The 13,708-nt window shown below is 42.5% G+C and overlaps 1 protein-coding gene across 15 annotated transcripts in view; it reads right to left on the reverse strand.

Annotated features, from left to right (window-relative positions):
• APBB2 (amyloid beta precursor protein binding family B member 2) overlaps positions 1–13,708 on the reverse strand; it is a 373,280-nt gene that overhangs the window by 197,963 nt on the left and 161,609 nt on the right. For 13 of the 15 annotated variants that reach the window (XM_019552764.1, XM_019552769.1, XM_019552765.1 and 10 more), the window contains one exon: positions 11,450–11,560. In XM_019552764.1, the coding sequence (XP_019408309.1) occupies positions 11,450–11,495 (46 nt within the window). In that variant the 5' untranslated portion in view covers positions 11,496–11,560. Of the gene's footprint in view, positions 1–11,445; positions 11,561–13,708 lie in introns of those variants that run through there. The other 2 variants (XM_019552770.1, XM_019552775.1) reach the window with 2 other exon arrangements.

Raw genomic sequence — 13,708 nt, forward strand, 5'->3', positions numbered from 1 at the left:
GTGTCAGAAGCCCTTCATTTTAATCATGGATTTGGGGTATTTAATCAGATAAATTGTGATTTTTTTATTAGGAAAAACCAGGATCCCTGCTAGGTTACAACAAGCATGGAACTTGGCATGAAAGAAGCAATAATATTATTTGTTATTGTTAGCCTGAAATCTAAGAAAGCCCCATTCAGAATACACAGAAAAGTTAAATTCTGAATGTCAGACTTTTTTACACTATTTCCTTCTTGCAGTGCTATTTTTCCATAAAGCCATAAACCTATACTTCAGCAATAAAACAAGTGAACAGGGACAGCAAACAGGTAAGTTTGCAAACAGTTTGCTGGGAGCAAGAAGAGGAAAGGGAAAAAGAAAAAGGAACCAGGCTTCAGATCCTGCTCTGCAAGGTAAGTGAGCCAAGGGGGGAATAAGCCCCCTCCCTGCCCCCTTCACCTCAGGGGCCCAAGCTGGCCAGCATTTGGCCACACTCCTGCCACTGAACTGGTTGGGAGGGTGGGGGGGGAGGATGATGTCCTGGGGAGCACAAGCCTCTTCCCAGTGTGGGGGGCTGTGCTGCTGATGGGAACCAGGCAAGCAGAGCTGCCACAGCCTGCACAGAGCAAGTGGCGGCCGCGGGGCTTGGAGGAGTGGCTACAGGAGCTCAGCTGAATTTTTGGGGTGGCCATAGCTCCCCAAACCTCCCTTAGTGCTGCTGCAACCACCACTGCTTGTCCTGTGCAGTCTGCAGCAGCTCCGCTGACCTGGCTCCTGCCCACAGCACAGCCCCCCACCGGGATACCATGGGATACCACAGCACAGCTCCCTTGGGATACCATGATGGGGGCGGCTGCCCCTCAGGTTTGCTCCCCCCTCACCAGTCCAGTGGCGGGGTGAGGGCACGACCAGACACCAGCTGCCATGGCCCCAAGGTGAAGAGGGCAGGGAGGGGGTTTATTTCCACCCCCTCCGTCCCCTCTCCCCCCAGGAAACTGCAGCCAGGGTCTGGCTAGCCAGGTGCAAGTGGCAGAGGTAGTGGCTGGAGCTGGCAGACCCTGGCTGCAGTCCCTGGGGGGAACAAAGAACAGAGGTGGGAAATAAACTCCCTCCCTGACCCCTTCCCCTTAGGGGGCCATGCTGGCCAGCATCTGGCCATGTCCCCATCCCTACCAGGCACCCCTGACAGCAGTGGTGGTGAAGCCACAGGGGTAACACCCTGTGCCTAGTACATGAGGTAACAGTACACTGCTGCCAGGTAGAGAAACAGTGAGCAGGATGCACCCAGCTCAACACCCAAGAGACACAGGTAAAGGGCTTGGGGATTAGGAGGTAAGTCCATACCTTGTGCGCTGCTGTGAGGGCTGGGGCTGTCCTGGGTGCCACTCTCCAGCAGGTAGAAGGGACAATCGGGCAGGAGCTTTCCTTTATGGAACTTTGCTCCTGACCCCCTCCATTGGACCTTTGCTGCTGAGATGTCCCAAGCAAAACCTGGCCCCAGCGGCTGGGAAGGCACAGCTGGATTGCCCGCTGGCTGGAAGTGGGGCTCTGGGGGTTCTGGGCCATGCTGAGTCGGAGCAGGGAGGAAAAGCCAGGCAGACCCCAGGTGAGGTCTCTAGAAGCCAGGATTGGGGGTTTAAACCCCTTCCCAACCATACTCAGCCTGTTGGGGCCTGACCACACCCCCCTCAGTTCCACCTGAAGGTAAAGGAGGGCTCACTATAGTGTCCCCCGGCTTCTAGCCTGAGCCACTGCAGACATGTGCCTGCATTTCCGGAATCAAAAATGAATGTCTATCGACTTGCAAATCAGTTCAATCTGTGTAGGTTAGACTAACCTGCAAAGATTGAATCAATTCAGGCTCCAGCTTTTTATATGTCTGTCCCTAACCTAAGACGATAGTAAAGTACTGCAGGTTACCTAGAAATGTTGTGGAATCCTTAGAAACATCTGCATCCTTAGAAGCTTTTAAGACCTGGCTATACAAAGCATTGGTTGTGATAATATAGTTGGGGATGGCCCTGCTTTGATCAAAGAGTTAGACTAGATGACCTGCTAAGGTCCCTTCCAATCCTAATTTTTTGTGATTCTATGAGTAAGGCCATCACAAAAAGGCAAAAAGAAATACTGAATGCTGTCAGTAAAAGTGACTTTGCTTACAAGGCCTTACCTTCAATTAGGAAAATTTTCTTCTTTTACAAAGAGATTTTTTTACACTGATGCAACATAGAAACTATTAATATTCATATGCCTCTATTAAGAAATAATACTAGATGTGATTATGTGCCACGGGCATGTTTCTCCAAATAATACACGTGTGACAGAATATGATCACATCTGTAAAACTCAGATTGCTTTACAGAAGTAGTCAGTATCATTGTCTTCATTTTACAGAAGGGAAACTGAGGTTCAGACTATTAAATGACTTGCTCAACAACACCAAGCAGGCTGCAGGAGGATCTGGGAACAGAACCCTAGTCTTAAGTTCAGTGTTTTATCCACCAGCCAAGAATGGAGCCCTAGTATCACTGAAGTTCAAGGGAAGCTGGGATCCTAAGCCTTCCAAAGACTTTTTGCCAATTTTCCTTAGTACACTTTAGTCTGGAGCAAACATAAATAACAATATCTCAGTACTTCATTTTCTGCATGTAAGGAAATCAGTGATACTTGCACCTTTCTAGAATTTACCTGGGAAGACCTCTCTGCTAGGTGCAACTGAAACAGAGCTTTTAGAACCTGATTCTCATTTCCACTGAGATTTCTCTCAAGTACCCTACTAACCTGAAGCAGGGGTGCTCAGTCTCCAACTGTAGGCCTGTGTAATCCATCCCAGGGGGTACCTCAGGGATCTGGAAATTTGACAGTGGAAAAGTGATGGCAGCATTAATTGCTGCGGCTTGCAGCTGCAGAAAGTAGCACTGCCATCACTCCCCTGCTGCCAAATTTGTAGACCACGGGGAACCTCATGGGTTGAATGACAACCCAAGAAACCAGATCATGGTGGCACACAAGGACACTCCACAGCCAGATCCAGTGTGCAGAGCTAGACCACTGCATGAGGTCAGTCCATGGCTGTATCTGGCATGCAGACTCAGGCCAGTGAACAAGATCACCCCGCAGCAGGATCTAGTGCATGAGGATGGGTTGGCATCCCAGCTCACGTCTATGGACCGACCCTGCACACTGACCCCATGCTGGATTTAGTTTGTTGGACTTACCCCACCTGTGGGATCCTGTCAATGGATTGGTCCTGCATCTCCAATCTGGCCCTTGGGCTGGAAGGTTGAGCACCACCAGCATTAAGGAGCATTACAGTTTGTATAAGTTGTACTTTGTCAGGGTGGTGTAAAGAAATCTTAACAAGCAAGACTCATGTGCTTAGAATAACTTTGCATACAATCATCAGAGAACTAAATAAACAATCATCAGTCATCATGATGTTTGTAACACAAGAAGGTAAAAAATGCACCCAGGCATGTTCAGCTACACTGGAAACTTCAGCAGCATAATTATACCAGTATGATTATCCTGCTATTGCCTTAATGTGTACACTATTCTGAAATAGGAGTGACTGTTTCCAGTTTAGTTTTACATTGTTTTGGAAGAAGTTTGAACTAAGCAAAAAGAAGCCATTCTTATTCCAGTGTAAGAATTGCTACATGGGAAATTATACTGGTATATATGTGTAGCAGTATAATTATTATTGGGGCTAGCTGGAAAACAAGAACTCCATTTTACAGGAGACATGAAAGCTTCAAAATGTATTTCACCCTGTACACTGATATTATACTGAGACTTTTTAAAATATTCACAGAAGAAAGAAAGACAGGAAGAAAGACTTTAACATTTTAGACTTCTATTATAAAAACGTTCAAAACAAAACATAAACATATATTGCCCCACAAAGTACTGGGCATGAAATCATGCGTCTAGCTAACACAGTAACCAGAAATTAAAATTCCCTTCTCTCTGCCAGCATGCCTTTCACAAATTCACACGTTTAGTGCTAGCCAGTCATATCCCATCATACAGACTGCCACCCTCAATCACACAGAAGGATACAGATTGGTCTATGTTTTGTTTCAGGGTGAGATGCCAAAACTAATAAGAGATATGCCTAGATCAGTAACTAAAAGATTTATCTAAGAATAGCCAATAGTCTGGAAGTCAGAGCATTCACCTGGGATGACAGCGCACCAAGTCTCCAGTGAAGGAGATCAAGGATCTGAACCGATTCCAGGAGAGTTCCCTACCCCCTCAGGCTCTCAACCTCTCTAGCCCAATGAGTATTAAATTTTTTATCATTTGGAACAACTCCAACAGCAGGAATGAAGTACATACAGCAGGGACTTCAGAGTGGGTTTCCTACATCCCACAGGGGTGCCCTAACAATTTGTTTATTGGCTGCTCTGAGTTCTCTCTCTCAGTTTCACCATCAATCTATGAAACTTTCATCTAAACCAATAAAGTTTCTGGGAGATGGAAAAATTGCTTTTGGAAAGTTGGTATTATCCAAAAAAAACCCAAATATCAAAAATATTCCAAACCAATTCCAATAACTGTATTAAATTCTGCTACTACATTATACCAAGGACACTAGCCTAAGGAGAGTGGCATGCCATTAAAATAAAAATCTCTACCCTGCAACAGTTTAAAAAAAACCTTTTTTAATATTACCTGAATGTAACTGATGCAGCACTGGGTCTGCGCAGCCTGAAAAAGGAGCTCTGAGATATGAGATGCCCCATTCATTTCACTGGTCTCAACTCAGGGTATGTCTATGGTACAGCACAGTTAGGCTGTCAATACAGCTCGTCTGGGCAGAGCCAGCTATGCTGCTTCTGGTACCTGAACAAATTCAGGTATCTGCTGACCAGTTCCACTGTGACATGCACACACAGCCTCAGAGACCAATACCAACAGAATAACTTGCATCCAGATGTTTCTTTACTCTCCAAGATCTAATATAATAAAGGGTTTAGTCCATCTGTCCCTCTGTTCATAAGGCACTTGGAGCACTCTGATTGGTTACTGAAACAACCACAGTGCTCCAAGAGCAGTAATGACAGGAGGTGGCAGAGGTGCAGTAGAGCTCCGCCACAATGGCAGGGACGGAGGCGATGGGGAGGGGGGGTTGACGCAGCAGCAGCGCATAGTGCTGGTGGAGAGGGAGAGAGGGGACAGTGGGGCAAGCCTGCCCTCCTCCCCCGCTCCTGGGAGGGGGGGGGGTGTTAGGGCTAGCAAGCTTCCCTGCCCCCTCCTGTCTGACAAGCAATTTGCTAGTACTTAAATAAGTGTGCGTGCGTGCGTGCACACACACACTGTCCTTTTTTCTTTTTATCAGTAAAGTTTGCACTTTAACACTGTTGTAAAATACATGTTTTTGCATTTAATTAACATTTGAAAATCTAGGAAGACCTTTAGCACCCATGGTACCAGCAGAAAGGAGTTGTGATCAATTCCTCTTCTAGAGGCACAGAGGCTTATATGTCAAAAGCCTATGAATACTAAAGGAAAGTGATGAACGAACTACTACAGCTAGTCCCCTACAGACAGGGCTTTCCCGGAAGAAAATGTACTGCCTTCACAGCCCACAAAACAGGTTAAAAATTTTGTCAACCAGAGTAATCATGAGACTGCCTAATTGGCAAGTATGGAGAGGAAATTCAAAGTGAAAGAGTGGGATGAATGCGTTGGAGAGCTGGGTGGGAAGGCACAGGTTTGCCATTGCTGACATTTGGGTGATGCTGGTTCTTATGAGCAAGCATCAGAAGAACATGGAGGAGAAGGGCAGAGGAGACAGGCATAGGAGAAGCGTAAGAGATTAAGAAGGGAGAGGGCAGGGGAAGCAACAGTAAAATGTGACCCAGCCAAAGATTCCTGCAGCCTTGTGTCCAGGAGTCTGCTATCAACCAAGCTCTAGATGACGCAACAGACAGATATCCCACCACATGTGGTCATTAAAGGTCCCATGCCACTTTCCATAGCAGGAAAAATGTTCATTTCAGTGTTCTAGCCAGATTCCAAGTGGCTAATTAACCTTCCTCTCTGAACTCCTCTTGTACTTTCCACTGGATAGGAAAATATTCACTTTTCATCTGAAATTCCTGGATAGCCTTGCTGTCCAAGAGCTTCACATTTCCAGGAAGGATGTCTGTATTTCAGCCATAGTTAACTGATTTTTGCATATAGTCATTTATCAGTTAAAGATGTAAAATATACCGGGATCCTTTAAAATTAAAAACTCTATATATGAAATCCAAATAACAGCAGGATGAAGAACACAATCACTTTTTTTTATCTTAAATTTAGAAAAAAAATTAAAATATTTTTAAGTAATCTCTCAAAAATTATTTAGAGAAGATGTGCTTCCTAAGGAGTAGCTCTCTTGAGATCCTTTGTACTGAAGGTCAATCAGTAAAGAAAGGGGGCAGCTTATCTGGGAAGCTTTATACACTATCTTTCCATTCCAGGAAGTAAATACGCTTCACCCCAAATTTAACTAAAGGTGCTGCTCTTTTAAATCCAAGTATTAATTGCATGAACATTTTTCAGCTACTTTTGGTGACCAAATATTGCCCAGAAAATCAAAACTTATTCGATTCACACCTTCATGCACCTTATATTTAAGAGATGGGGTTATTTGTGTCTTTTTGTGCATGAAAAATCTGTATTTTAAGCACATCCAGGAAAGGCTGAATCTATTACTTTTGGGATCTAGATAAGCTGTTTGTAATTTAAATTGATTGTAGCATTCCTTAAACATAAGACCTTACACTATATGCCTAAAAATACACAATACTATATTTATGAAATAATTCAACAGAAGAGTTGATCTCATAAATGGATTGAAGATTATCTCATTATCATGCAGAGAATAACAAGACTGTTGTTCCACACAGTATCTGCATTTCTCCTTGCAGACTCATTTATTTACAGAAAAACTTGTGCATGTTTGCCAGGAAGACCAAGGCCATGAAGGTCAAGCTTAAGGCTGCATTTTGTCCTTAAAAATACAACCTTAAGTTAGAAATCATGGGGCAAAAAAAATCTTTCCATAGTTATGCAAACTTAAATCTTGAATACATCAATCTAATCCAATTACTCCTGATTTACATCAATGAAAATGATAGCAATGCTTGACCCCATATTTTTAGAAAGATTAATTAATTTATCCTGGGACATGGTGGTAGAGTTGTCTTGCTACAGAATTCTGAAGCCAATGATCAGCTGATTGGGACAGCCCCAGGATTCAAGTCCTTCAGGCCTTCCTCATCTTCATCAGCTAGCAGGGACTGCCCCAGGATTCAAGTCCCAGGGCATCCCTGCCAACTGAAAATCAGCTAATCAGGATTGCTCTAGGGCTGTAGCCCCAGGGCAGTCTCTGCATGCCGTGCCACATGTCCAAGTTATGGCTCCAAATAAATCAGCCACAAAGATGTTACGCATTGTTTGAGTAATACCTTTATGGCTGTTTTTTGCATTTCATGCACCACAAATTCTATAAATGTAGACATTTGCTATTGCTGGCACAATTAACATCTTAATTGTGCCAGGCCCCTGGCGCATGTTATGATTCTATGTCATGTCCTGCAAACCTTGTCTTTGCCTTTTTAAGACTTTGGTTGAAGAAAAATCTTTTTTTTTTAAAAAAGGGGAGCTGCTATTGAAGTTCCCAGAAAGCTTGTCCTTTAACTTTTATTCTCCTCATTTTTGGAATCCGTTAGTCATTTTTCATGAAATGGTGTACTCTAAAACAAACAACTATAAACAAACAAACAAACAAAAAAATCATACATAAGATTGCATTGAGATTGTCATGGAATTAAAATTCCTCTATTTACATTAATATGAAAAAAGGAAAGCTTACTAACTCTAGCAGATTAAATGTAAAAGTGAAAGTCAAGCCAAAAAAGAATGAGTAGCAACTAGCAAAAGAAGCCAAAGTTAATAATAAAAACTTTTAAAAATTATATCAGAAGCAGGAAGCACTAGTGGGAGAATCAGAATGGGGAGAATGGGACTATTAGATTACACAAGGTGCACCCAGGACTATAGGGCAGAGAAGCTAAATGAATTCTTTGTGTCAGTTTTCACTACAGAAGATACTGGGGAAATTCCTGTATCAGATCAGTTCTGCCTAGTAGATAAGTCTGGACAGTTGGATTATATTCATGTGACAACAGCAGATGTTCTAAAACACTGATAAACACTAATTAGGCACCAAGACTGGATGGCATTCATCTGACAATCAAAGGTGAAACTGCAGAACTGTTGGCAATACTTTAATATGTAACCTATCATTACAAACGGTGTCCATGCCAGACAACTGGCAGATTGCCAACATAACACCTGTCTTCAAAAAGAGCTCCAGAACTGATCCTGAGACCTGAGCCTCACCCCCATCCAGGGCAAGCTGGCTGAATCTATAATAAAAAAAATAAAATTAGCAGTCACATGGACAAATATGATCTGCTGGGAAAGTCAGGCTGTTTTTTGTAAAGGGAAATCCTCCCTCGTGCATCTGCTGGACTAGGAACAGACATTACACATGAACTGGTGTAAGTGATTGGAAACTGGTCTAAACCTGTAACAGAACAGACATTCAGTGCATATAAACCAGTCTGAAAGTGGCTGAAACTGGTTTGGGATAGACCTGTTTGAATGCAGTATCAGACTTAACTGATTTGGGTCAAACTGGTTTATGCAATGTCTATCCCAGACCCCTTGCTGGTTTAAAATAAGCCACACTGCCCCAGGATCCCGGAATGCTCTCTGGTCCATACGAGAGTTGGACCCTCCCTTCTGCTCCCTGGCTGGAGGTCTGGCAGAGACTGCAGGTACACCAGGGTCTGCCTGGCTTCTCCCTGCCCTACCCTTCCTTGCTGCTCACTGTTCAAGCAGGAATCCCCCCTCCTTTCTTCCCATCTCCCACAGCACAGACACCAGTCCCATGAACCGTAGGCAAGTGGTATGGCTACCTACTGCTGAGAGACAGTGAGTGGGTGAGTGTGTGTGTGTGTCCGTCCGTCCAATTTCACTGGGACAGGCAGACAGAACAGTGACTGCTTAGGGCTTTTTGGAGCTAATCAACAGGTCAGCTGGTAAGTTGCTCAAGAAACGTTTGAACTAATGGAGAGAGGCTATTGTTTTGCTGATGGGGTGATAAACGCTGTTATCAGCCCCCCTGCTGGCCTCCTTATCAGTTTGCTGCAGACAGTATGAAAAAGCAGGGAGATTGAAAAGCTCCATATCATCAACAGATGCATGCATTGTATTCCCCCCTTGCCTCAGAGTGCTAGCAGGGGGCTGGGGTCTGGCAACACTCCCACGCCTTGAGCAGCAAGCAGGGAAAAGCCTGGAATGGTACAGGCAGACCTCTCTAATCAGAGCCTGCTGCTGGGGCCTGGCCACACTCCTCTCAGCTCAGCATTTTAGAAGAGAAGGAAAGGCTGCTCTAGTACCCCCTGGCTTCTAGCCTGAGCCACTGCAGACATGTGCCTGCATTTCCTCAGTCCAGAGAGAATGTCTGTCCAGTTACAAACCAGTTCAACCTAGGCAAGTTAGACTAGCCTGCAAAGGGTGACTCAATTCAGGCTCAGACTTTTTGAATGTCTGTCCCTAACCCTGGTCTTCTTTGAGGATGTTAACAAGAATGTAGACAAGAAAAATCCAGCTGACATATTTGGATTTTCAAAAAGTTTTTGACAAAATCCCTCGGCAAATTCTTTTAAAAAACAAAACCACCCGTCCCTCCCCACCGTCAAAACCAGAGTTGCCACAGGATTTGAGGGAAGTTTCTTTCGTGCATCAAGACCTGGTTAAAAGACAAGAAGCAAAGTGTAGGTAGGGCTCCCAGAGTGACGAGACTGATGAATGGAGAAGTTCTACAAAGCACCCACAACAGGAGAGCTCTGGTGAGGACAGGGAGACTGGGAAGTGAAAGGCATTCCCACCTGAGAGTAAGAGACCTGTTAATGCTTCAGACCCAGGTTAAAACGTGACAGGAGCTGCCTAACCACAGAATGGCACCATCTATATCTAATTGCTCTGTTAACCACAGGCAGTTATGTCCAAGGCATAAAGCCAGTCCTATAAAATAAGCATTAACTGTTTAGTGCTCCAAAACCTCTAGCTCTTCCCAATTCTCCAACTGCTTCTAAATCTGGTCTGTCATCTCCTATACCAGTTCCTGAATTGCCTACACTCTCAGATGCAGCCCTGATTCCTATGTTGCCTAGCTCTTAGCTCCTCCCCTAGCTCCTGCTTCTGCCTAGCCCTCAACTCCAATACAGCAGCCAAGACTATAACTCTCACATCCTCCAGTTTGGGTATCACCTATACGTCAATATTACTTTCAAAACCACGTACCACTTTTGTGTTGCTTCCAATAAGCTTTTGACACAAAAATATTAGACAGCTGCCCTTCCCCAGAGAATAAAATATAATTCATGACCTGAATTTAGCCTGGGACCAAAAAAACAAGCCAGGTCAAGTTCCAGCCCTAGTATCAAAGATAAGGACATGTAAACTGTCTCAATAGTTCAAAGAAATACTGCTCCTAAATACAGTGCAGAGGCACAATGCAGTAAATACAATGCTATAGGTTTACTTCAGTGATCTGAGGTATCAAAAGTTAAGCACAGGGATTGACGGCATTCCTCTGGAGTCAAGGAATGTTGTGCACTTCCTCCAGGGAAGATCATTTCACTTACCTTGCAACACAACAAGCCTGCAGGCTCAGGGATTCCCGTTGACACTAACTGTACAGACAGCTGCTGACAGGCCTTCTAACCAGGTAAAAGGTGCAAGCCACAAAGTTTATGGTATATTTACACTCTTTACTAAAAAGATCCTTCAGGAAAAGATAAGTCTACTCATGTCATCTGAGATATAGCCAAATGGCCCTAAACTGCTTTTCAGCTAAGAAAACATAGAAAGTTTAAACAAGTACTAAGCTGAATTAAGAAGGGGGGGAGGGGAAGGGAAACATTCCATAATAAACCAGAACGGTTAGTTGCATTTGTAAGCAATTAAAGCTATAGTGCACAGTGTTGAAAGGAGCTTGATTTATTTTCATGTTATGCTTCAAGCTATGTTGAGATTTCTAGTACTTAAAATACAGATGTGTGGGGAAGAAGGAGGCTGCAGGCACTGGGTTGAACAAAGTAAAACAAGCTGAAGACCTTGCACACACAACAGAGTACACTTAGTCTGTACGTCATCTTTAAAGTTCTAGAAATTATTTTAACAGCTTGAATGCATAAATAAATGCAATCTGAGTAATATAATTTTGGTCTATAAATATCAGAAACATGGCATTGATTAGAATGCTTCAGTGACCACTATAAAGGCTACTTTAGAACTTATAAACTTTCCAACAAATGCCTTTAAAATAAACAATAGAGAATTTAGCCAGCCTTCCAAACTAATAAAAATGACAGATATTGAAACCAAATCACATACATACATGAGCTGCTTGGATGATAGTGAGCCCCTGGGTATCGTCTGCCCATAATGCCAGTCAGCACATTACCACACGTTGTCAGCTGTTTTCAAAGCACAAGATCGAAATGTTTAACTGGGGGGGGAAGAATAAAACAAAACAAAACAAGTAAAGATTTAGTACAACAGCTGTATTTTTTTCATTAAAATGCTAATGACCTCCACAAATTTCAGGATAACTATGTTTATAAATTAGTCATAGTTCTGTTGTCAGCAAAGATGAACTGTTCTGCAAATTTATCATTAGTGCTCAGGCTCTGTTAATAAGCATGCATAAATTTTAAGGCAAACGGAGAGCTCACATCATACCTTTATGCAGCAGTTTATTTTGGTTCACATAACAGAACAATCCAAGTTTCTTAAGTCTTGTATACCATAAACTAATGGCATAATGATAAGTAGTAACAAGGATATTGAAATTTAAATACAGTATTCATTGGACAATGAGCCTATTCTGAAATTATTTTATCGAGTTTTATCAACCTGTTTGTAGAAATATCATGATAAATTGGAATCTCTTTCAAAAACCAACCAGTCTTCACTGGAATACAGTGATTCTCTTAAATATCAGAAAAAGTTTGTCAGACAGGAAAAGCACAGCACAAAAGTATTCACTTTGGAGAGGAGAAATATTGCAGCAACACTGCCAAGTGAAATGTTGCTAAAACTAACAAATATTAATGTAAATTTTTCCTATTTGTGATTATATGTCTTAACTAAGACCTACAAGAATTCAGACTCCTATTCCATTTGCAGTGCATCTGAATGGCCTTTGTCTCCGCAAACATCCTTCAACACTTACCTTCTTCCAAGCATATAACTTAAAGACCACCCCCCCCGCGAAAAAAAGCAGATAGACAAAAAAAACACACATAAGAAAGCAGTATTTTTTCCTCCAATATATCAGAGAAATGTTGCAGTAAATATATGCATTGATAATCTAAAGGGCAGCATGACTTAGTAAATAAAGGCACTGGAGGACAAGGCTTTAGGAGATGCTTTCACAAATCTGCATACAGGCCATCTCTCCAACAGAACATTAATTATTCATGAATTACATGAACTCTCCTGGTTGGATATACCTATGAGGGTTCACCTGGAAAATCAATGCAAAGTTCCTCAGTCAGTCAGAATGATCCCCACTGAAGATCACTCCCCCCCAACTTTTTTTTTTTTTTAAGTACACACCAATGAGGCTGCCTATCTAACAATTCCAAAGACACTCATAAAGATTTATGAGCAATTTACGTTAAGTCTCTGCACAGCAGCTGCCCTTGTTGAAGATGTAAGGCCAGATTCTCTGCTGACATAAATTGGACACAGTGCATAAAGTTGACGAAGAAGTTGATTTACACCAAACAAAGTTTTTGGACTGTTAAAAAAACCAAGACAGAAATAAGTTTGGTTTCAGATACTGAGTGACTTCTGTGATGGACAGGACAGGACAAGTACATTTACTCCTGAAATATCTGGATATCTGTTGCCATAAAAACTATGACTTTTATAACCGTTTATTCTTCTGGCACTGCAATTTTCCTTATTCTTAAAAAAAAAAAAAAAAACTTTTTTTTTTAAATTTTTTATATGCCATAAAGGTTTCTTTATCTTAACTGAATCTATTAATTCAGCAGATTAACCTAAAACAAATTAACAAGATATGACTTTTCACCTTATTTTATCTGTAGATTTTCTAAATGTGCTGGATATAAACTTTTTATGGGGAAAGTTCATAACTACATAGAGGAAATACTCACTGTATCAACTACCTATGTGACTGAAGAGAAATCACAAAAGTGATAATTTAATGGATGCCAACGAGATGCTCCATTTTACAAGTTCACAAAATGTATGGTTTGAAATCTTTGTAGTTTAATGTATAGTTTTAAACACAAATGGTTTGACTGGGAGTAACAATTCATTATTCTTTTTACCCAAAGAATAATTTGGCAGGTTAGCCTTGGCTCAAGCTGTCTGCTCCAGCACAGCAGGAAGGTATGCTTTAGCACCCTTCAGCTTCTGGCCTGGGCCACTGCAGACATGTGGCTGCATTTCGGGAATCAAAAGTCAATGCCTGCTCACTTGCTTATTGGTTCAGTCTGTGCAGTTTAGCCCAACCTGCAAAGATTGAATTTCATAGATTTCATAGACATCAGGGCTGGAAGGGACCTCGGGAGATCATCGAGTCCAGCTCCCTGCCCAAAGGGCAGGAAGTCAGCTGGGGTCA

The sequence above is a fragment of the Crocodylus porosus genome, unplaced genomic scaffold (genome assembly GCF_001723895.1).
Source record: "Crocodylus porosus isolate Cpor-Errol unplaced genomic scaffold, CroPor_comp1, whole genome shotgun sequence".
NCBI classification, from domain to species: Eukaryota; Metazoa; Chordata; order Crocodylia; family Crocodylidae; genus Crocodylus; species Crocodylus porosus.